The following is a 24,793-nucleotide window of genomic DNA, read 5'->3' as shown; positions in this document are numbered from 1 at the left end:
TATTTGCACTAGACTGTCGCCATAATATTTAGCGAGGTTCTAAAGGTAGGGACTGAAGAACATCAGCCAAAATTAGTGAGAGTGTCTGCCAGTTCCCTGGTCCACTTCACCTGCCTTGCTGACCTGTTGCTGGCTGCTCTTTACCCAGTGGGGGAGGAAAAGGTGCTCTGCACGTGTTCAGGGGAACTTCTTTTGAATGCAGGGAGCCATTCCTAATTCAGTCACCAGTGTAGAGCAAATCCAGGCAGACCTGGTGTGGGTGGTGGTTGGCAAGTAGAACTCCAGGGAGTGGAAAGAGCCCAGATAGTTATTATTACTACTACTGCTGCTGCTTCTGTGAATACATGTGTTCCAGACTCTATTGCCAGGCTTCCACAACCTGAAGATGTTCTGTATTACAACTAGCAGCCCCAGGCACGGAAGCCTAGGTATGCTCTCCAGGAGTGCTCAGTCCAGACCCTCTTTTCAGTTTCCTTGACCCTCTGGATAATTTTTTCCTTTCAAAGGAGCCAGCTGATTAAAACATGTAATAAGTGGAACAAACCTTGTAGCCCTATGAGATTTAGACCTATGTCTCTCACTGGCAGATCCTCTGATGTTTCGTCAGCTGCAGCAGACATGACTGAGCTGTGGATGACAAAACCCAAAGAAAGATTCTCTCTGTAACATAAATTTGCACAAGCACCGGACACTGTAAATTACGTGAGATTAAATGAGAGTGAAAAGTAATGACAGATTCTGGCAGAACTCTTTTACTTCATCTTCACCACACAGAAACCACAACACCAGGGGCATCATAAAGTTCTATTTAAAAAGTTGTTTGGCATATAATCATATTTGGCAATTTGCAAACAGGGAGAGGGCATTTTCAACTTTACTGCCTATCTCCTTTGCAGTAAGCTCACCTGGCAATTTTTTAAGTGCCAGGCAAACACTTTACACCGTATTCTGTTGCTTTAATTAAACTGCTGCTTATTCACATTTATTCACATTGCTTGCTTTAGGCTTCACACCCACATAAGTTTATCTGAAACATTTATATACTACCTGGAGCCTTTTTAGGTTTTTGTACTGCCAATGTTAGCACAGTAAAAATACAATAATAAAACAAGAGACACAAAGTTTTAAAACAACTAAAACCACAGTTTAAATACCTGAGTGAGATATTTTAGCTGCATGCTATTTTTGTGTGACAACAAGGAGAGTTTAAAAAAAATGCAGCACGGGGTCAGGATATATATCTTGGAACATGTCAAATAAGAAAAATGCTGTAGCTGAGTAGCAGAGCATTTGCCTTGTATGTAGAAGGTCCTAAATTCAATCCCTTGAATCTCCATATATTTATTTTATTTATTAATTGCATTTATATCCCACCTTTCTCTCCAAAGACTTCAAGGTGGTGTACATGGTTCCCCACCTCCTCATTTAATTCCCATGACAACCCTGTGAGGCAAGTTAGGCCGAGAGATTGTGACCAGCCCAAGGTCACCCCGTGAGCTTCATGGCTGAGAATGGATTTGATCCCTGGTCTCCCAGGTCCTAGTCTTACACTCTTACCACTATGCCACATTGATAATAAGAGAACCTTGCCTGAAACCCTCTGGAACTGCTGCCAGTCAGTGTAGATAATATTGAGCTAGATGGACCAATGGATCTATATTCCTATGAAAGTTCTGAACACTCCCTTGTGCCTGGTTTTTTTTTTGGAAAAAAGGTTTTGTTCTCCTGATCGTTTTTGCTCTAATTATGAACTATATGGTGGTAGTGGTCTGGATGTTTATTTTTACTGATGCCTGCTCACTAGAGAAACCTCTCGCTCCCCCACTATTTCACTTTAAGAAACATGCCAGAGTTTGCTCATTTCCTCCTCCCTCCTCACATTTTTTTTCCTTTTGTATCATCTATTTCATTTTGCTGAACAAAAGTTATATACTGCTTAGCTGCAAGAAACACCTAAGCGCTTTACAGAGCTAGGCAAAACTTTTTAAACTGTCTTGTTTTAAATGATTATACGCAAGTCATTCTGGGAGTCTTTTTTTTTTTTTTTTGCTGAAGAGTAGGGTAAAAGAAGCTAAATACAGTAAATAAAAGTTAGCTTTCAGTTCTTTTATTCTCATTCCTTACATTGTTGCATTTTAATCGTATACTACCTTGGGAGGATTCCCCTTCTTTAAAATCATTGTAACATTGTTACATTAAATAGTAACAATGAGCAACAAATACATCCTTCCCTTTTACTGGTAACATTTTATTTTCTTAACTTACAATATACAACATTAGAATGGCTTGACGGTGGGGATGTGGAGGGTAACAAACAATCCAACTTTTCAAATGAGTTAAATAAGAAGTCATACACACACTAATTTATTTCGATTTTAAGACGTGCAGTATCTAATTAAAACATCAAAAGCAAAAACATCATTAAAATGCAAGTCAATTCCTTTTTTAAAAAAATAAAAAGAGGTACCAGTTATCAAATCACCCTATGCAAAAACAAACACCATATCAAATCCCAGCCTAAATATGCATACATTTACATACATTGCAGTTTAAATTTGCATAAAAATCTCCCCTTGCCACCTCAGAGCCAAACCCCCTACAAAACCACCCATTTCCTAGACATACTTCCCCTCCCCTCCCCCGGAGGCCCCAATCCAGCAACTCACAGCTGCCCAGTCCTCCTCCTCCTCCGGTCCGCCTCCGCCCTCTCCGCATCCCTCGTTAGCAACCGCCTCCGTTGCTATCCAGTCTAGAGTCACTTCCGTTCTCGTTCAAGGGAAGGCGGGGAAAGAAAGAAAAGGGGCGGGCTTCCGCGCGGACGCCTTTTCCCAACGCACCCCCCGCAGAGCCTGCCGGGAGTCGTAGTTCTAAGGAGGAGAATTCCCTTGCGAACCTGAAGCAGCTGAGAACTACTGAAGGCGTGCACTTCCTAAATATTCCCCTTCCCCGCTCAGTTTACCGCTAGCGGAAGTTTCCTCGTGCATTGTTGGAGTTGTGGTTCCTCCTGCCAAGCCCAGCCGGCTATTGCTATTTTTTTTGTCCGGAAGGAAGGAGGCTTTTCTTCGCAAGGGCGGGCCTTTTGCATGCGAGGCAAAGTGCGCAGCCCGGGCAGGAGCGCGGCATGAAGCGGAGAGGAGCAGGGGAAAGAGAGAAGGATGTCAAGGTAATTCACAGCTAGCTCTGTGCAGGTGGAAATACTTAACATTGGACAATTGCATCCCCTCTTTTCTCACGGCCAAGCGCTGTTTATCTGCTCATTGCATTTGCATTTGTACATTTATACCCCACACTTTTCCTCCAGGGAGATCGAGGCAGCGCACATGGTACTCTTCTTCCCCCATCCCACCCCTTTTATCCTCACAACAACCCTGTGAGGTAGGTTAGGCTCAAAGTGGCCCGAGGTTAACTGGTGAGTGGCGACTTGAACCCCAGTCTCCTGGATACTAATCTGACAGCCTGACCACCACGCCACACCGGTTCCGAGTTGCTCCCCACTGTAATGTACATCGCACAACGGTACAAGCTTCTGCATAGTTCATTTGGAAAGAAGGCCCACAGATTTAATACATGCTTATTTTTAAGTAAGCCCCACTTGTTTTCAGGTACGGTAAGTGTGCAATGGACCGCACCTTACTCCTTGATCAGCATGTATGTACTGATTTCAATGTGGCTTAACTTTGGGTTCAGGATTGCAACTTTGTAGCCTGAACTTTTAAAATAAATAAATATTTTTTTATTAGTTTTTCAATATTTACTCAATATTACCCCAATTATACAAATACCAATTAATATCAAATTAATTCAAGATTTATGCAATTTATTTAGAGTGGTTTCCCATGCTCCATGATCATCCAGTTCTTATATTACTGCGATTCAGATTCTTATTAACTACGAATTACATTTCAATTGATGTATTAATCTTTTAAATAACAACTGCATTAGTGATTTCTATTCATGTTGTTATATTATGTAACTTTTCATAGGATTTCAAATGGGAGCTCTAATTATTATTATCCTTCACAGCATGTGTCAGTCTAAATATGTTCAGTTATGGATTTCTTGGCCTTTATCTGCTGCCCCATCCTTGAAATTCTTCCACTGTTGCTGCTGTGTATTCCCAGCTGGGGTGGAGTTGTATTCCCAGAGATTCTCGAAAGATGTAGCCTGGTTTTATGTATATTTACTTGGAAATAAGCCTCAAAACTATTGGCACGATTATTTATTCTACTTTTGTTCCATCCTTTGTCCCAAAAGGAGGCCAGGGGAGTATGCAACAAAGTACAGTTGCAATAATCAAAACAAATTAAGCATAATATCATAATAAAATATTGCTAAAACAAATAAATACAGTTGGTTTAGATATACATGCATAGTCTTGCAACCTTGTTGCAACAAATCCTTTGTATTTGTTTGGCTCTTATATTTATATTCTGTTCTTTGTCCATGGTACCTAGGATGTTATACATGGTTCTTGCTCCTGCCCCCCTGTGCTTTTATCTTTGCAATAACTTTTTGAGGTAGGCCGGGGAGTGAGATAGTTACTGGCCCAGGATCACTGGGTGAGCTTCATGGCCAAAAGGGGATTTAAACTTGAGTTTGCCAACTCCTAGTCAGACACTCAGACCTTGATTTTACTCTGCTGTTTACTTGGATATGTCCCACTGATTTAATTGGAATTCATTCCCTATAATAATTCACTTGATTGCAGCCTTACAGTCTCAAGGAGTGATTTCGCTATGGTAGCATAGCGTACCTTCCATAAGCTTTGACTGATGTCCCAGCTGCAATGCTATCTGGACAGGGGTAGCCTAACTTCTGTTGCCTGTGCTCTGCTGAACTCGAGGTTAGATTACCAAGAAACATATGTGGCGCTGCCTCTGAAGACTGTTTGGAAACTTCAGCTGGTGCAGAATTCAGTGGCCAGGCTGCTTACTGGGGCAAGACGGTTTCAGTCTGTGGTGTAATAGCTTTGATGGCCCTTACACACACATGTAGTATCTCTTACAACCTTCAGCCAGCAGCCAGACTTTTTTTTGTTTAGATATGCTGGATAGCTCAATTGGTACAGCATGAGACTCTTAGTCTCACGGTTATAGGTTTGAGCCCCACATTGAGCAAAAAGATTCCTGCATTGCAACTCTACGATTCTATGCCTCAGAATAGTTTGATGACACAGCACACCCTTTGCATGCAGAAAGTTCCAAACCCCATCTAAGCATCTCCTGTTAACAAAACAAACCAAATGAGGAAAAATCTCTGCCCAAGACCCAGAAATAGGCCAGCCTTCCTCTCCAGATGCTGTTGGACTCCAACTCCCATCAGCCCAGTCAGTATGGCCACTAGTCATGGTTGATGGGAGTTGTAGTCCAATATGTTGGGGAAGGCTGGAGTAAACAACCCTCAACTAGGAGATCAAACAGCTTCACATAGCCTTATGTAACCTCCCCGGTCTTCCTTGGGACTCCCTTTCTTCCCTGTCTTTCCAAGCATAAATTTCTCCCGCGTTACTATTTTTCGTCCAGGGAAGTATTTTGCAGAGATGCTCTTGTCAATGGAATTTTTCCGGTGGGAAGGGCCCCGATGGGGCATTATTGGCCTCCAAATGCTATTAATGTGACAGCTTATTGAGAAATGGTGTGTGTTTGATGTAATGCATTACCTATATGTTGGAAGCGGTGCACAGATTCGGGGAGGGGTGCGTGTGAAACATAAGATGGAGAGCGTGGCAAATGTTCTCTGCTTTAAAATTCATCACACCGACGCCGGTTCAAATTGCCCCAGCTGTTAACGCAGGGACCATTACAGTAATGGCCTCTGCAAATGAAGGAGAACCAACACACACACACTTTATTACCAGCGGGGTAATTTTCTCTTCATCTGTAATAGCAGCAGAGCCACGTATTGATCAGCCCATCAAGATACTAATCCTCTGTAAAATTACTTGTTATAACTGAAAATGTGTTAATCCAAATCAGCCTGTGTCCTGACTTTCTACTTGCTATTGAATACAGGCCATTAGATCGTTTATTTTTCATGATTTAAAGCCTTTAAACATTGATAACAGTTGGATCTTCTTTTGCGAGAATGGACACTTAATCTTCACTTATAGCCCAAGGTTGTCTTCTGGTTTTAAACAGAACATCACCCACTTAATTAAAGAGCAGTGTCTGTCTTGGCAGTCCTGAATTATGCTGGTGCTTTAGGTTGCTTCAGATTTATGAAGAGGCTATGTAAACCTGTGTGTTTATATGTTTGTGTGCTGTAAATACTGTAAGGCCAAGATGGTTTAAACACCTGTGGATGCAAGGGTTATCTGGAAGTTCTGAGGATGCAAGTTACTTAACTTAAAATAAATATATTACATGTTTGCCTCACATTTTATCGAATTGTGTCTTGCAAGGCTAATGTTTCTTAGACTAATGCATGAAAATCTACATTAGAGTTAGTATTGCAGTGCAGTATAAGAGCATGAGCCCTTCTGGATAATCTAGTCTAGCATCTCCTACGTTAGCCAGCCAGATGCCTCTGGGAAGTCTGCGAGCAAGACAGGATAGCAAAAGCCGCCTCCTGCTATTGGTTTTCCTGCTGGAAAAGTCACTGAAATAACACATGAATACAGAGTCCAAAGCCCTGATAACACCTTATTGAGCAAACCAAACAAAAACATGGTGTAAACTGAGGGAAAAGGAACAGATTTTTTTTTGTCTTTCTTAGCTTAGACCCTGTGCAGGACAGGGAGACATACAACTACATTAACACAGTAAAGCTGCCTTGGAACTACACAGCCAATCAGAGTACGAGTTACCTCCTCAAGAATCATGCCACTCTGGTTGCTAGGCAACACCTTCCCCCATCCCCCTTTTGGACTTGCTGACCATAGAATTAACCCTTAAGGCACACATGGAATGATCTCTGTTGCTGCCCTTCCAATAGTCCCCTCAAATTGAATTCAGTGTGGCATGTTTCCTCCGCATATGGAGGAGGCCTATAGATTACTGCTTGTGTCATCCATATTGTTAGACACCCTCCATGAATTGGCTTAATGCCTATTTAAAGGCCTCTAAGAAAGTGGCATAATCATGTCTCATGGCAGAGAACTGAATATATTAATTGTGTGAAGAAGTAAGTTTGTATTGTTCAACCTGTTTAATTTTATTTTTTATTCCTTAAAGCAGGGAGGCAGGCTGAATCTTCTTTCAGCCTGAGGGCCACATTGGACAGCCTTCCTGGGACCACATTGGATGGCCCCAAATTCTAGTACTATGAGAGCGGGAGGCAAAACTTCTCCGTATCCACTTTCACCACACCATGTGTAATGTTATGCACCTCTATCATGTTTTTCCCCTTACTCACCTTTTCCTTAACTGAAAAGCCATGGGTCTTCTACCAAAAAGGGTCTTCCTCTTTCTCTCTTTGGTTCATGTCAGGGCACTCAGAGCAAAGTCTCCAATGAGGATCTTAATTGCCATATTTTTTACTCCATAAAACGCACCTAGTTTTTAGAGGAGGAAAACAATATATATATATATATATTCTGAACGAAACAGTGGATGTATGATTTTTGAGGTTCATGCTGTGGCCACAGACATGTGATTTGACAGTGAGTTTGGGGTAGCCCAGTGCAAAAATCCTGAGAATCCATGTGGATCCGTTCTTTGTAACCACATTCTTTGCACCATAGCGGCCCCACAAAACAGTGGGTGTGTGATTTTTTTGGTGTAGGCTGTGGGCATGGACATGCTATGTTATCTGATGGTGAATTTGGGGTGACCCAATGCAAAAATCCTGAGGATCCATGGGCTTTTACCTCCTCTCTCCCAGGCAGCCTCCTTTATCGCTAGCGTCCCTTATCTCCCTCCCGATCGCTTGCCCATCAGTGGCTTTGTTTCAACACCCACTTCCCTCTTTCAAAAAAATTAAAATAAATCATGATCTGCTTTTTGCCCCGGGGCAATTTGGCTCCAGGGACCACGCATTCACTCCATACATTTCCCCTTACTTTTTAGGGAGGAAAAAGTGTGTCTTATGGAGCGAAAAATATATTAAAATTAATTATACTCTCCTTGCGGTTGCTTCTGACCACATTCACACCTTACATGTAAAACGCTGTGATACCACTATATAAACAGTCATTGTCCCCCTCTCACAAGAATTCTAGGAGTGGTAGTTTGTTAAGGGTGCTGATAATTGTTAGGAGCCAGTGTGGTGTAGTGGTTAAGAGCGGTAGTCTCGTAATCTGGGGAACCAGGTTCGCGTCTCCGCTCCTCCACATGCAGCTGCTGGGTGACCTTGGGCTAGTCACACTTCTTTGAAGTCTCTCAGTCCCACTCACCTCACAGAGTGTTTGTTGTGGGGGAGGAAGGGAAAGGAGAATGTTAGCCGCTCTTTCTTTCTTTCTTTCTTTCTTTCTTTCTTTCTTTTTCAGAACTACAGTTCCCAGAATGTTTTAACCATCAGTCCCTCTTCCCAGGGAACTCTCGGAACTGTCACTTAGTGAGGGGGAAAAACGTCTCCTAACAGTTCTCAGCGCCCATTACAAACTAAAGCTCCCAGAATTCTTTGTGGGAAGCCATGACTGTTTGTAGTTGTATCCTAGTGTATTGTGCAAATGCGGCCTTCATGTTCCTATTCCTTTTTTAAAAAAAAATAAATTCCAGAAGTTTTGAAGTAAGGGAAAATGTGCATTGTTTGTAGTTCGGCAGCTTTTCCTCCATTGTGCTACCATTACACACGCTTCTCTACTTCCTCAAAGAATCAATTCTCTTTGAATTTTGCTCAGTTTCATTGTCTCTTTTTATCAGCTCCTCATCCCACCGCTTTTATTTAAGGTGATAAAGTTACTTTACTGCAACTGCGATTGTCACCTCTGCCCTCAGCTAATCAAATAGTTTAGCTGGAGGGAAGCATTTATCTCCCACTTCCATTATTATTATTTTCGTAGCTGTAAAGAGAATATATATATATATATATATATATATATATATATATATATATATATATAATGTCAGGAGAAGGCTGTAACGGTGAAACGAGGTATTGATCTGCTGTATTTGGCAATTTCTTTCTACCTCACCATCGATATCATGTCAGCCTCTGACTGTACTGTGGTTGACCTCACAAATAGCTCTTTATGTTCCCATTGGATTCAAATGATATACTATGCTGAAAACTAAATCAATGAATGATTATAAAGTTTTGAGTATTATTTCATGACCCTGAGGCAACCGGTGCTTCATGAGCTGAATGCTTGAAATGATACCTCGTGTGGTAAAGTAGTTACTGCTGTTTGTGGGGGACGCTGACCCGGTTCTCATGAAGGTGGTTTAACGTGTATGTGAGCATCACCTCACTTGGTAGTCTTCAACCTTTCCAGACTCGGGATATACCTTTAACCCAAAGTGCTTTGGGGGATCCATTTCTTAAGTTTCTACCATATATGTGTATGGTAATTGTGCTACTGTTGTGACCTACCTTTGATCAGGCTGTATTGGGTCCCTACCCACCCGTTGAAGACTGATGCCTTAAAATGTTCCTTTCTATAATCCCTTCACATAGAAAAACACCACAGAGGTGGTTAGGATAGGGAAGTGTCATTCCTAACTGATCTTGTGCTAGATGCTGAGTCCTTGGAGAACAAACCACTAGACGCTCTGTAGCTCAAGGATCTTGCAGCACAGGGTCTCCTGGAACCAAGGCTGAAGATCCCCTTGAGGGACTCCCCCCGGGGGGGGGGAGACCTGCTGAAGAACCCTTGGAGCTGTCAGAAGAGGAGGTGGAGCCACCCCTCAGATCTTGGGGAATGCTGGTGTCGAGGGTCTAGATTAAAGAGTGACAGTGTAGCTTGTGTTTACGGACCTAGAGTTGTCAGTTTGACATTAGTATATTGGAATTGTGGGTACTTGGGGACTGAGATTGCTATTAGCATGTAGGAAAGGCAGATACTTAGGGAATGAGTTCATAATTAGCATGGGTCCTTGGAGAATCAGTTCGGTATACATTGGTACCTCGGGTTACAGACGCTTCAGGTTACAGACTCCACTAGCCCAGAAATAGTACCTCGGGTTAAGAACTTTGCTTCAGGATGAGAACAGAAATTGCAGCTCGGCGGCAACGGGAGGCCCCTTTAGCTAAAGTGGTACCTCAGGTTAAGAACAGTTTCAGGTTAAGAATGGACCTCCAGAACGAATTAAGTTCTTAACCCAAGGTACCACTGTATAGGAAGGATAGGTATTTGGGGATTGGGGTTGCTATCAGCCCACAGGGTAGTATGTAGTATCAGAAATTGAAGAATATCATTGATGCAGGAAAAATATTCATGTATTTATAAGTATTTTTGCCAACATTTGCCTTCTTACTATCTTCCCTCCTTCATCACACATAATCAAGGTTGATGGGCTATTTATTTGAAGTCTCATAAAGGTCTAGCATTTTGTTTGTTGGCTAGAATTTAGTGTTGGGCATACATTGGACTGATACGAAGGATGGAAGGCAGTGATGTTTATATAATAAACAAGATACTTTTCTCCCCTCCCGCAAGTATTTTATATGTTAATGCAAGCAAAGGTAGATGAGTTCACATCACTTAAATGTGAACCACAAGCATGCAGATCCTTGCTTGCAAATGGTTTTAAAATAAGGTTATGCAAAGCAGTGGTGTTTTGTGTTTGATCATCTGCTAGGAATCATCATTCTTCCAAGCTCTGCTTTGGAGGGGAAAAGTAGTTAAATTCAGCTTGTTGATGTAATTTCTAATTGAAATTATTAGGATTTTTTTAAAAAACAACACAGTGCAAAACATTGCTTTGGTTCTGTAATAAATAAGGCCATCTTTTAATCTTCATACATTCACTCACCATGTCAGGGCTCCAACAATATAAGTATTAGCCAGGTTTATGGAAAAAGAGGTTCTTTTTTACTTTTTAACACCCTCATGCTAAAAGCCTTGCATGAAGATACAAACTAAATGCAAGGAAGTAGTTCTTGCATAAGAGGTTTCACATGCAGAAGCAGGTGAATTGTGATGGGACAGGCATGGAGAGTCTGTGGTTCTCCAGATGTTGGTGGATTCCAGCTATCACCAGCCCCAGCCAGCAGTTGGGATTCATAGTTCAAGAACATCTGGGGGCCATAGATTCCCCAGCCCTGCTCTAAGACTTACAGCAGTCTGGTGTAGTCCTTAGAGCGTTGGCCCAATATTGTGAAGATCCAAGTTCAAATCTCCATTCAGCAATGAATTTTCACTGGGTGACTTTGAGTCAGTCACTCTGGCATACCATCTCAGCCTAAACCTGTTGGGAGGATAAAATGGAGTGGAGAAATCATGTATGCCACTCTGAGCTCCTTATAGGATATAAATATCAATCAGTCAATCTATAATGAAATGGTGTGGACACCTGGGTAGGTCATTAGCAGTTGAACTTCTGTTACACCGCTAAGTTTGCCCCTGACTGCTGCAGGCCAGAGTTCAAGTTGATCTCCTTCTCTCTTTGCAAAGAAATGGCACATTAATGGGATTTTTAAAAGAAGTATGCTATTTACTGTGTAGCATTCTTGGAATATTTTACTGGTCAATTGACCAGACTGCTTGAGATAGATTCTTAATGTACAATTGCTGACCAGATGTGTGGCTTGTTTCATGCTTGGATTGTGGCATCAGTGACAACCTCCTCATATAGTTTTCAGGCCCATTAATGACTGGGCTACAATCCTGTTTATCAGAGTGCACGTCCTATTGAACGCAGTGGTTCTTACTTCTGAGTAGGCACACATAGGTTACTACAGTTTACTTCTAATAAGGAACAGCAGCAGGGAAACAACTAAATTCTCCACATTGCGTTTTACGTTTGTTTGGCTGGTCTTTGCCTGTGACGAAATGAGGTCCTCATAATCAGAGTTGCTTGCTGAAAATGTAGATTTATTATTATTATTTTGCTGAGAGCAAAGCAAAAACATTGCGTTTTCTAAAACAGATCAGTTTTTGGAAAGCAAGTTTTCTGTTCCTTCAAACAAAAAAGAGGCTAAAGGTGGAGGGAAAAGCTGCCAGTAGACTCTGTTTAACCGTATACTTTGCATGCATTTGTAATCTGAAATAGGAAAGGAAGGGAAAAAAGCCCACCCTGAGCATAGCCCCACTTGAGCTAGACAGCTTGAATGGCATCCTGTCAGTTGGGCTGTTCATGAATTGGCAGTGGTCTCATTTAGGACCTTCAGATATGTGTCTGCCTGGACAGAATGAGAGCACTTTGCATGTTCTTCCAAAGACAACCACTCCTTGCCGTTTCGCCGCAGGCAACGGAGCATGACAGTTGCCCTTCATTGCTGTCTTCTCTGAGCTTAACCTTTGACCCTCCGCTTAGTCGCCGCGCAACGGTTGGAGCAGGCCGAGATGTTCGTGAATTGACGGGCATCGGCCTGCAACGTGCTTGTCATTATTTGACTGTCAAGAGTAGCTTGCCATTGGGTTCCATCAAGGTTTGAAACCTATGTGCAGCAGCCCATACTACTTAACTTCCAGGGCTGTCAATGGGATGACCAAATGTGCATAGAAAAATAGGCATGTTGAATACATCTTGAGTCATATCATTGGAATATTCCTTTTCTTCTTTATGCATTCCTGGTGCACGTACTTGCTAAATGTATTCGGATGGCTTTCTTGGGGCCATGAGGTTGAATCTGTTGGCAGAGTAGGGCTTTTTTTTTAAAGAAAAAAGAAAAAAGGAAAGGAAAGAAATCTCTGTGTGTATTGGGGGAAAGCAGTGAACTGTTTTCTCTTGTGGTCTTAAGTTTCAAACGGCACACGATTGAGATTTGAGTAGCTCTGCCAGTTAAATTCTCAGCTTCACTTACATATCCTATCAGCTTTCTGGCTGTCGGTATAAGTAGCTAGATACTAGACCAGTGGTGCCTGAGCTTAGCTGTCAAAGTGGAATGTTCATTTTGAAGGACTCAGTAATGTGATCTAAGAAGGAGGGGGGGGGGGAGAAAGAACGCATGTAGGGTCAAGCTTGTGCGATTCCTAAGTCTCTGTGAACACTTTAAAATGGCAGAAGTAGTACTTGCTTCAAGTTTTGGTATCTTTCTTGATTCCCTTTTCCTCCCTTTTTCTTTGTAGGATTCCCCAGTTTTAGAAGCGGAATAAACTGTAGTCAATTAATTTTAAAGTGGTACAGGCAGCTTTTGAAAAGAAGCCCAAGAGTAGATAACGGTGCTTAGCAGGGACTGAAAGTTCAAGGCCTTGATGACAAGCACAGGATAGGCAGGGGAAGAGCAAGGGTTCCTTCAAGTCACCTGGTCCCATGGGTGTAGACAGGATTTGTGTTAAGGGCGGTTGGAGTTATGTTAGGGGGGCAGAACCGACCTATCTTTTACGCAATTTGTCAGTTGGTTTAGTATTTTGATTTATTTACTTGTGGTTAGCTGTTTCCCCTGCCCCCCCCCAGCTCTGCCCATGCTTGGTTCGAAACTGCATATTAAACATTTTTAAAACCCTGCTGATGGCACACATCGCATCGGTGAAAATGCCTGTTATGAGATAGCATCTACTGTGATGCATGGACATACTGTATAAAACCAAGGAGGTGGGTAAATGTACTCAGCTGCAAATGCATTCAGATTGAACTAATTAAAAATAACCTGATTGGCTGAGGTTTATTTCTATTGTATTCCACACTGGTTGGGATGGTATACGTGCTTAGTAGCACCCCTGCCCCCCCCAAACAAAACAAAACTTTGAGATAGGTTAGGCAGAAGAGAAAGAGAGCAACTGCCTCAGGGTCAAATAGTCAGCTTCGTTGCCAAGCTTGTACAGCGGTACCACTGGTTACGAACTTAATTTGTTCCGGAGGTCCATTCTTAAGCCGAAACCATTCTTAACATGAGGTGCGCTTTTGCTAATGGGGCCTCCAGCTGCTGCTGTGCCACCGGTGCACAACTTCTGCTTGCATCCCGGGGCAAAGTTCGAAACTAGGGGAATCTTCTTCCGGGTTAGCGGAGCTCATTACCCAAAGCATTCGTAAGGACGGTACATAACCCGAGGTTCCACTGTATTTGAACTTAGGCCTTCCTTCGCTCCCTGCTGAAGCCCACCACTCTCACCACTGCCACATACAAGGTATGAGGAAGTTGTGACCCCGTAGATGTGGCCTTCCAAATGTTGTTGTAGTCCATTGGCATCAGCCACTATGGCCAGTGGTATACCACTTGGATACTCCCAAGGTGTGAAACAGTTTATTGAGAATATCCTTCTAGTTGTTACTGGCAAAACATTATTCTGTTTAACTGGTTGTGAAACTTAGTACAAATCTGTAGTAGGGGAAAAGTTACATACTAACTGCAGCAGCCTAACATATATTCTTAGGTCCTACAAAAATATTTACCAGCCCAACCATGAGTTGTAAATTTGTTTTGCTCTTTTTTTGAGCTTGAGTTTTATTTATGTTATTTAACAAAATGTATGCACAGATTGCTTGATAGAAGACCTCTAAGTGGTTTACAAAAGAGCCAGATTTTATGGTCTGGTGTAGAATTGGATCAGAGGCCTAGATTTGCGAACTGGCCTTTTCTACAACCCCCCTCCCCAATTTATGATTAATTCCGCAAAGTACCGTATTTTTTGCACCATAACACTCACTTTTTTCCTCCCAGAAAGTAAGGGGAAATGTCTGTGCGTGTTATGGAGGGAATGCCTACGGGTGGCATGCCTATGGATTTTTCCTCCTCTAAAAACTATGTGCGTGTTATGGTCGGGTGCGTGTTATAGAGCGAAAAATACGGTAATCAATAGAAGCATCATCAATAACAATTTATATAAAACCAACTTCAAATCAAATACAGGCAACTCCCCATTTGCATGCGTTCTGTACATGCATGGCCAGTGGCATGTGCGGTGCCTTGGAACGCAACCCCCGTATAAATAGGGAGTTGCCTATAGAGATAACATTATGTAGGTTCTGAGAACTATGCCATTATACTGGTGGTGGAATCAAATTACGGAGTTACAGTTTCTTATTTTCAGTAACTGAGGAAAGATAGTCACCGTGGTTTCCCAGAGTAATCAGACAGATCTCCTGGTCCCCAGAAGCAAGAATAAGCAAAATATAAGTGTGAGCAGTTGTCAGAGGAAGGGTGTGGTCAGAGGGCACAGGATGGAGTCTTCTTGCTTAAGCTAAGCAGGTTCAGATCTATTTAGTGTTTGGATGGGAGACTCCCAGGGAACACTATGTATAAGGGAAAAAGGTGGAATATAATTATCCTAAGTTAAATAAATGAAAAAAGCACCATTAGTTAAATAATAATGGTGGTACACTGTCAGATTCTGAAATAGCGAGTTGTTTTTGGTTCTTTTTTAAACTGTATGTTGTGTGTGTTTTATCCAAACAGTAAAACTGTGCTACACACTATTGATGGTTACTAGAGTCCGCTGTCACCCTCTAGGTTATGACATGTCTCAAGTAAGGACACTCCAGAGATTGTTTGCCCATTCATCAGGCATCTCCCATTCTTCCATTTGCTCCCCTCTTCAAGAAGTAATCAGCAGTGTCCGCCCCTTTATGAGAGGTCAAAGACACATAATACTATGTTGTGCCTCTAGCACCAAACCAAAGGTGATATCTTGAGGGAAGCGGTCTGTTGTCAACTGCACTGTCATTGCACTACAAATGTTGGCATGTTAGAAAGGTCGAGACCTTTGTAGTGCTGATTTCTGAGGGCACAAATCTTTGCCTCTCCATCAGCTTTAATGCGCTTACAGCAAAATATCTGTATTGGGTAAAATGGAAATTAAGACACCTCAGTGGTGCTTGTTTTTAGTTTGGCTTCTTTGCAGCTGGAGATATAAAATGATATAATTGTTCTCTTTGATAGAAGGAGAATGACTGTGATAGAGTAGCTCAAGGCAGATGATACTGTCATCCCCTCGAACCTTTAGTATCAGTGTTCATTTGTGTGTGTGGTATAGGCGGAAATATTTCTGCTTGCTATAGAAACATTTGACATATCTATGATTCTATGATCTGGCTACAGGTAAAAAAAAATTCTCATGGGGTAGACGCAAGAGCACTATAGTCCATGTATTGGTAACATTGAGGCTGGATTACTGCAATGCACTCTGTGTAGGACTGCCCTTGAGCCTGGTTCAGAACCTCCATCTGATGGCAGAATCCTGCAGCCAGATTGCTGATTGGGGTATCTGGATGACACATGGCACCATTGTTAAGGCATTTGCATGGCCTGCCCATCTACTATCAAGCCAGGTTCCATATTTTTGTATTAATTTACAAAGCCCTGAACAGCTTAGGTCCAGGGTACTTCAGGGACTACCTGAACCCTTTTATCCCAACTTGATAGCAAATTCATCCTTGTGAGCATGGATCCTTACATGGCCTTGTAGAATCCCACAATGGGCCAGTGAGAACTGAGCATGCTCAGTAAACACGGAATACCACCTGACTGTTGGAGTGGGGAAACTGGGAAGCTGGGGCAAGCAGAGTGGACTAGAACATCATGAAAGATAGCATGGCTGGCTGGAACCCTAAACCTGATCACTCCATAGTGCAGCACTTCATTGCTGGTCTCGTGAGTCCATTATAATGTTTTATCTCATCCTTTCTCGCTGCTGTTGGAACGGCGTGATCAGATCAGTCACCGTCTGTCTGTCTGTGTTGCCATTCAGTGCTACTGCCCTTCTTTCAAAATGGAGTTGGACAAATCTCATATGGGGTGGTCCACATTAGTTCACCTTCACTTAGGCCATAAGCAAAGTTTTCACGATGACTCAGTGCTGCAGGAGTCACTTCATACTATGGAGAAACTGATGCAGAGTAACGTGGGCATCTCCTCCTATTTGAACTCCCTGAAAGCCCACTTACATGTTTGGAAATCTGGTAGCCTCTGGACAGACAAAAGGAGGTACACACAGCACATAGTTATATACAAGTTGCTAATATCAGAGATGGTGTTGGCTTTGATTAAGGCCCCATCGGCACATTAAAGAACTATGATACCACTTTAACAGTCATGGCTTCCTCCCACAAGAATCATGGGAACTGTAGTGTATTAAGGGTGCTGAGAGATGTTAGGAGAACCCTGAACCCCTCACAAAATTGCAACTCCCAGAATGATTTAACAGTCATTCCCTCTTCCCAGCCAGCCTGAAGTGTGACCATTCTTGTTCAGAGTTCCCTCTTCTGTGTCAGCATGTAATTTCATAGCCTCTGTCCGTTTGGAAACAGCTACATAGGAGCTACCTGCTTCATCAGATAAATGATCGATTCCCATCCAGATGAATTCCCATCCACATCGACTTCTTCTTTCTCACGGCAACTAACCAGCTGCACCCAAGAAGACCACATGCAGGGCATTATAGGAATAGCCCTTTCCAGCAAGTGTGTTGTAGTTGCAGGCATTCAGTGGTACATGAAACTGGACCCTTGTGGGCTTGAACATGATTTGGGCTTGGCCCCTGATACGTCTTTCCCTTCAGATATTCTGAGCTCTTTGAATACCACTGCTTGGAATTTCGCTTTTCTTTCAGATGACTTGCAGTTGACTTTGGGAAATCATTTCACTCTACAGCTCTCTGCTGCCTATTGCTGCTAATGATAATAATAGTAGGTTGTATCCAATGCTAATCCTACTCAGACCAACTGAAATTAATGGACTTGGCTAACTTAGCTTCATGTTTCAGTGGGTCTGCTCTGAGTATAGCTTAGCTGGACACAACTTCCCTAAGCGGTGCAGATTAAATGTTCAAGGTTGTGATCCTGTGCACAATTCTCCAGGAGTAATTCCTGCAGCAATAGTGACATTAACCTTGGAGTAAATGTGTGTGAGATTGGATCACACGGCACTTGAGGTGTTTTGAAGGGAGAAAATGTATATGCCTCTTAAAATAAAACAAAATCAGAATGCCACATCAGTTTCTGTTTTGAGGAAGGCATCGACTGCTCTTTCCCCTGCTTTGGGTCGCACAATGTCTGGAAATGTTAACAAGAAACCTTTTGGAACGTTTGCTGACAGCTGTTGTGGCTTTCTGCCACGGAGCTTGCAAACAGCATATATCACATCTGTAGCTACCGACAATGGAAAGGTCCAGGACATAGGACACGCTGCTAGTTGTAACCTGAAGCAAATATAGTTTAGTCGATGTGGCACAGTTCCATTAATGTAGCAATGCAACAAATTGCAATGATTCCTTTTGTAATTGCAAAGCATTATATGGAATTTGTAAGTGCGGCAAATCGTCTAGTTTGATGGTTTTTTTGTCTTTGTCCTCCCAACAAATGAAGTGAGTAAAACATATAGGCTGGAATTTAATGGGCTGAAATTCAACAGGGGAGCTAATGTATATCGGTGAGGAAAAATTGCAGATTAGCTTTTCTTAAATATATAAAGACTATGATGACAAAGTAGATATATTGTTACAGTTGTCGCCTGGGCTCTTTATTATCACTCAATATGCCTCTTGTAATTTTCTCATTTGCAACTGTAGTTGAGTAATAGACAGAATTACTTCATCCCCTATTTGCTTTGCTTCAGAGGACACGAAAACATTAATGCTTATATTATCATACACTTCATATGCGAGTTTATAATGCAGGGAATGGTAACATTTTATGTAATGTTTAAATTTCCATGGAATGGGATAAATAGAACTGGCACTCGTCTTGTAATGAATTCAGTTTAGCAAGCAGCTGGAGAATGGAAAAGAAGTCTGTTCCAGACCAAGGAAGCATACTGTCCCCATAGTGGTATTGCTGTATATGAATAAATGAAACACATCCAGAATCGCATAGTCAAACAGGCTATCTCCCCTCCCTTTTTCTTATTTGGAAAACAAAGAAGTCTGAGCATCCATTTTATAAACTTAATAAAGCAGGTGTGTTGTAATAACTGTAAGTGGCTATCAAGACGTTGGGTGATTAATGTGCTTCTGAATGTTGAAAGATACATAGACATTAGATCTGCTAAACATTTCAGAATAATGGTTAGCGAATTTTCACATTTTACCTCCCGTGTGGTACAAATCGAGGGATGGTTTTTCAACAGGCAAATAACCCAGTCCAGAAATTTATATGCACTGAGTTGTGAATGCAAAGGCATTTTAAACCATTATTTGGCTCTGGAGATTTTATGTAGCATGAGATCAGGAGTGGCCTTTGGCCTCTCTTGCTTCCCTCTACCTCTGCTAGTGAGCTTGTCAGAAGCATCTGGTATGTGCAAAATAGGATGCTAAAACAGGGTCCCAGGATATGGTTTGAAGGCACATGAAGCTGCTACCTAGAGGAAGCTAAGCAGGTTCTGGGCGTGGTCAGTGCCTGGGTGAGAGAAACCACATGTTTGCTGCCTTGGGGCCCATATAAGCACAAATATTGCTAAACTAGCATACCCTCCAAGTGCCAATAAGCAGGATGACCACAATTTTCCTACAGCCGCCATGCATTCTACCTTGCTCCTGGGGTGCCCCAGTATTTCACTACCATTGGATGGGGGCCATGGAATCAGCTGCCGGGGTGGCAGCAGCATTAGGAAGGAGGCGCAAGGGCTCCTTCCCAAAGCCTAGTTAGCATAGCCAAGTATTTGCCAACCTGCTTCCCCCCAAGATATTCTGGGCTGATGTGTGTTGTAATATAGAACATCTGGAGGAAACCAGCTTGGCGCAGGTGCCAGAGCCCATATATTAATTTTGAACACCTGGGCATCCCTCACATTGCTTCCCCCCAGTTTTCCTGATATATGTTAAGCTAGGGCACAGTTCAAAGGAGGTAGGCTATGTTGCTGTAGAAATGTAATGGATTAATGAAAGTGGATGTGTTTCCGTGCGACTCTGCTTCCCTAGGATCGCTCTTCCCTGAGATGTGGCTCAAAGGCAAAAAGTACAAATGGAGAAATGTTGTTCGACAGCACAAAGTGCCATTTTGGTGTGTGGTTTTTATCTTCTACCTCTCAGGCATTGTCTTAAGGCACTTTTTTTTAAAGTGTACAGTAGCAGTGTGTAAATGGCAAAGTGAGCAAATAAGATGCATTTGTTTTGTTTTTTGTTTTTTCCAGTGCAACATTTCTGATGCCTTTTAGTGTTACTTACGGTTAGTCTACCGGTTGTCCCCCTCTCCCTCCTCCCTGATTTCTGCTTACTGTAGCAAAATTACATCAAATGCAAGATAACAAAATACTGTCAGGCTGGGATTGTTTTATATGGACAGCATTAGACAGGAGCAGAAAGATCTGGTGCACTAATAGGCAAACTCACATGAGCGACCTAGTCCATTGACAGATTTTTCCTTTGTTCTCTCACTCGACCCACTTTCTGCCAGTGATTTGTGACATATTTTGCAAGAGATCAAATAAGCCCTTGACACCTGATTGCAATGTAGTGCTTGTTTACAGTTGCAAGGGTTCCCTCCCCTCCAAAAAAAAAAAAAGGACCCTTAGACAAGATGGAAGGTTTTAACTTGAAGTAATTAAATTTGCATTGGGACTGTGACAGGCATTTCCTTACATATGCCTCCAGCTGAGCAACTTTTACCATAATGGGCCTCCAAGGCACCAAAAGAAAGGCAGGCTGCTGGTGAGATAGTTACCTTTCCACTATTGTTATCTGCTCATTTGAATATTGTCAAATCCCTCTGTCACCATGCGCTGCCTATGAACATCCAAGGGATGTGGCTGGCTACTTTTGCATACAGAACAGTGGATGGTCCTTATTTGCATTTGGTAGAACGCAGGTTATCTTCTTTGCGGTGAAATATAGTGGTACCTCAGGTTACATATGCTTCAGGTTACATATGCTTCAGGTTACAGACTCCGCTAACCCAGAAATAGTGCCTCAGGTTAAGAAATTTGCTTCAGGATGAGAACAGAAATTGTGCTCCGGCGGTGCAGAGGCAGCAGGAGGCCCCATTAGCTAAAGTGGTGCTTCAGGTTAAGAACAGTTTCAGGTTAAGAACGGACCTCCAGAACGAATTAAGTACTTAACCCGAGGTACCACTGTAGCTTAGTCTTAAGCAGCATTTGCATGCTTCAGGTATAGAGGCTGCATTACATGTCAGATGGAGAACATCTGGACTGGAACTTTCTATCTAGCCCTTAAGACTCTCTTCATGTGACGCCCCACACTCTTTGCCTCTGGCCCAAGCGCACCAGTGGAATGTGGCTCCTGGAAGATTTCCCGTGAGTACATGTGGCTCCCAGGCTGAAAAAGGGTAGCTGCTGCTGCAGCTACTGGAAGCTCTTGTGGTAATGATCCTGCAATGGCTATTTTCACAGGCAGCACTAAGGCTAAGCTATGAAGTAGTGGTAGTTAATCCCTAGTTTGGGGCCCCCCAGGCATTTTTATGTCCCCCTCCCCCCCAAAAGCCTGACCAACTTGGGTGGCAAATGGAAAAAAATGCAGTGGACATGGCTCCAGGGTGGGAGGAGACAGTTGTCCGTTGCAACTTGAGGCAAAGACTCAGCAAAGTAGGGAAAGAAAATCACACAGAATCTGGGATGATGGTCTAAGGGACCAGGATATAGGCTGGCAGAAAAGTTGAAGTGCATCGAAGCAAAGAACCAAATCTCTTAGTCCCATGTGTCCAAAAGGAGCAGGGAAGAACCCTGCTGTTCTTTTTGATTTAATTTGGACTCCAACTCCCAGCAGCCCCAGCCAGCATGGCCAATGGATGGGGGTGTTGGGAGTTGGAGTCCAGCACCATTTGAAGTGCCATATGTTTCCCTATCTCTGGGTTACATCTTAATAGATGTGATACCAAAGGAGAAAGGGTTAGGAAAGGAACAGGCAGTTAAGCCACTGCAGGGGATAGTTCTGGGAGTGGAGAGAGCCAAATGGATGGTCCCAGGCAGGCCAGTGGAAGGTGTTTTGCTGCCTCATTGGTGGATTCCATTCTGGGTCAAGAGGAGGCAGCTTGTCCAAGCTGGGCTGATGGAGAGGGTCTCACTTCTCCCTCTGCTGCAGCCTGGTGAAATTGAAGCCTGTGACTTCAAAGGGCTGGACTGGGCTGGGGGAATGAGGCAAAAAAGCATGGGTGGTATCCAACTTGAGCAAGGATTTCCACTTGTGTAATGGAACTCCCATGTCCCTCAATCTGTTCTGGGGTTTTTGTCAATCCTAGCCTGGAGCAGATGTGGTAACCAGGGTGCACACAGTGGGGAGAATAGTGCATACATCCATGCACTGACAGTTCATGGTAGCTGGATATTGCCCCTTATTAGCCATCCCTAAGACCATTAGCATTAGAATAGTTCTTTGTATCACAGTGATGATGTCTGTGTGCTACATACTGTACTTGGGTATAGTTCAGCATGCTACAAATGACGGTGCCATTAAATTTCAGTGTGGATTATAGTCCCGTATTTCTTTTTGATACCTCTTCTTTTTCTTTGCTGGGAAATGAAGCATCACACTCAACAGTGTCCAGGAAAGATCATTTAAAACAGTTAAACAGGAAACAAACATTATATGCATCTTTCCTGACCTGTTGTTATTGCCTGCCTTGTGTACAACATAGGTTAGGAGAAGTAATTATTTTCAGTCCACTGACTACGCGCAAGATCAATAGCTTCTGAAAGGACTATAATGATGGGCTGACCCAACCGGCTCTTGCATTATTCCTTGTTTATACTCCTCTCATCTCTCTCACCTTTGGGCTACAACAAAATGTAATTTATGTTTAGTATTGCTACATAGGAGATGAAGGGTCAGTGTTTAATGAGGGGCAACCGTGATTGGTATGCAGGTGTAGGACATCTTTCATTGGTGGAAGACAGTCAATAAAGTGCTACCATGAAAGATGTATCAGTTGAAAAACATAGAAGATGGTGGGAGCGGACAACAAATTCAAGTTCTTCATTAATAACGCCTGCTGTCCCGCTCCAATTACCTGGAAACCAAATTCCTGATGGAAACAGGAATAGCTTGAGTGGTCCAGTCTAGTGGTTCCCAGTGTTGGGATGTGTGTTTGGTGATCTCTTCCCATTGCTGAGGTCAAGAATATATGAAGGGAAGGAAGGGATCCTGAATGGTCTAATGATCAGAGGGTTGGATTAGGACCTTGTCATTTCTCTGTCCTCTCTTCAGTTGCTGCTTTGGTTTCTGACCCCTTCCTGTTTTGGACCATGTAACTGGTTTTGGGCCCCCAAAAGTGGCACCCAGCTCTCCCACCTTACTAGATTGTGACTGCCTGGAGTCTTACATTTCCTGAGTCCTGACGTTTTACCCTTCGCATTTCAGTTATTTTGAACTTGGGTTTGTGTACCTGGGAACAAAAGGTGAAAATTGCCCCCCATTTCAAGTCTGAAAGAAGCTCTGAGCCGCTGAGTTCTGTACTTTTGCCCTCCAGGAATATCTCCCGAGCAAACCTAATTTGAACAAATGTGGCTTGCACAAGAGTGCACATGTGAAAATCCCCTCTGTTCTTCTGAAACATGTACAAAAGCTGTCCTTGGTGAATTATGCCCTTAATATTACATAATAAACATCCTGTTGCCTTGTTAAGCAAAACATGGTTCTGGTGAATTTTTGCTGCCTGTTTGGAATTCCTGCAGAATTGTGGTAGCTGATTTGCTTTTAGATCCTCAGCAAAACAAACTACCAAGATGTTGAACATTGAGGGTAATGCAGTCATTGGACTTGGTAAATATGTGCACAGAAATGACATGGGTTCCTTCTTTGTGGACAACACACAATAGTACCTCTTGGGAGCAATGTCTTTAAAAAAAAAAATCACCAAGGCATATTTAATAGTTTTCCCATAGTCTAGAGTTGTGTGTTTCAGCGAGTGAGACTGGCCCTTGTGCGCGGCATTTAATGAATTATTGAACTTTGGAGAACTTTTGAGAATCCAAGGCTCTGTGTGACTGAGCAGGAGACATGAAAAATGTTCTTTATCTTCCAGTGTATCTAAGAGACAGAAATAGATGCTTGATCAGACAATACGAGCCCTGAGTGAAGGATGGTATTAGCATTAAATATTTACATGTGTAGGGAGCATCCTGACAGGAGAAAAGAGACGGTGTGCTTATTGTCAAGTTGAATAGAGCCAACTGCACTGCTGGCTGCTTCTGTAAGCCTTTCTTTTCCTTGAATAACCAGGGAACTATATTTGTAAGAAATGAGAAAATGCCTCTTAAAAGGAATCCTTTGGTGTTAGGAACACTTGAAGATTGGGGATAAGTTAATAATCACTTGAAACTGTGGTGTAAAATGCTGGGAGCACTCATTGGCGATACACACCCAGAGGCATGGATTCAGAAGGAGCCTTCAGATTTATAAGGGCATAGTCTATTTGTTTCCTGCATGAGGAAATGAATAGCGGCCCTTTTCAGCAAACATATGTATGTCAGTCTTGAGCTGGAAGGAGAATGCAAGATGGATAATAACTTCAGAAAGAGATTTCCTTGTTTTCAACAGACTTTTGGTGGAGGAAATGAATTTAGGTTTTAATTCTTTGTTGAAATGTCATTTTGAAATCATTATCGTTACACTTTTTTTAAGTTTAATACTCTCCTTATGAGACTCCCATAAGAGAGCAAACGGCTAGGTGAATATGATATAAATAAATTAAGTTGTAAGCTTATTGAGGCATGGATCGGTCCCTTTCTTGCTGCTGTTGTTGTTCAAAAAGTAGGAAGTGCTGGGTATCCATGTTGTTGCAGAGTTACGACCATAGTGTCCTCTTAAGCCTAAACTAGCCCTCTTGCTACTTTCACTGTGGTGATGCTCAGCCCTTGGGAATTTCATGCCCACAAGGATATACTGTGAAGCAGAATTTGCTGTGCAAAATAGAACCATCGTATAATT

General features: G+C 42.5%; 2 protein-coding genes across 10 annotated transcripts in view; one reads left to right on the top strand and one right to left on the bottom strand.

Moving 5' to 3' along the window:
• The window catches only part of RPGRIP1L (RPGRIP1 like), a 75,141-nt gene extending 72,365 nt beyond the window's left edge, over window positions 1-2,776 (bottom strand). The window contains exons 1-2 of the mRNA XM_081924152.1: window positions 2,667-2,776; window positions 545-627 (exon numbers count right to left, since the gene is read on the bottom strand). Of these exons, the coding sequence (XP_081780278.1) occupies window positions 545-620 (76 nt within the window). The 5' untranslated portion in view covers window positions 621-627; window positions 2,667-2,776. The remainder of the gene's footprint in view (window positions 1-544; window positions 628-2,666) is intronic.
• Window positions 2,777-2,994: 218 nt separating this feature from the next.
• Window positions 2,995-24,793, top strand: part of FTO (FTO alpha-ketoglutarate dependent dioxygenase) — a 252,999-nt gene continuing 231,200 nt past the window's right edge. For 5 of the 9 annotated variants that reach the window (XM_081924066.1, XM_081924064.1, XM_081924067.1 and 2 more), the window contains exon 1: window positions 2,997-3,163. In XM_081924066.1, coding sequence (XP_081780192.1) covers window positions 3,122-3,163 — 42 coding nt within the window. In that variant the 5' untranslated portion in view covers window positions 2,997-3,121. Of the gene's footprint in view, window positions 3,164-24,793 lie in introns of all 9 variants that reach the window. The other 4 variants (XM_081924062.1, XM_081924069.1, XM_081924065.1 and 1 more) reach the window with 3 other exon arrangements.

The sequence above is a fragment of the Podarcis melisellensis genome (assembly GCF_964234715.1).
Source record: "Podarcis melisellensis genome assembly, chromosome: 8".
NCBI classification, from domain to species: Eukaryota; Metazoa; Chordata; class Lepidosauria; order Squamata; family Lacertidae; genus Podarcis; species Podarcis melisellensis.
Note: the sequence above shows the minus strand (reverse complement) of the source record. Positions and strands in the feature narration are given on the sequence as shown.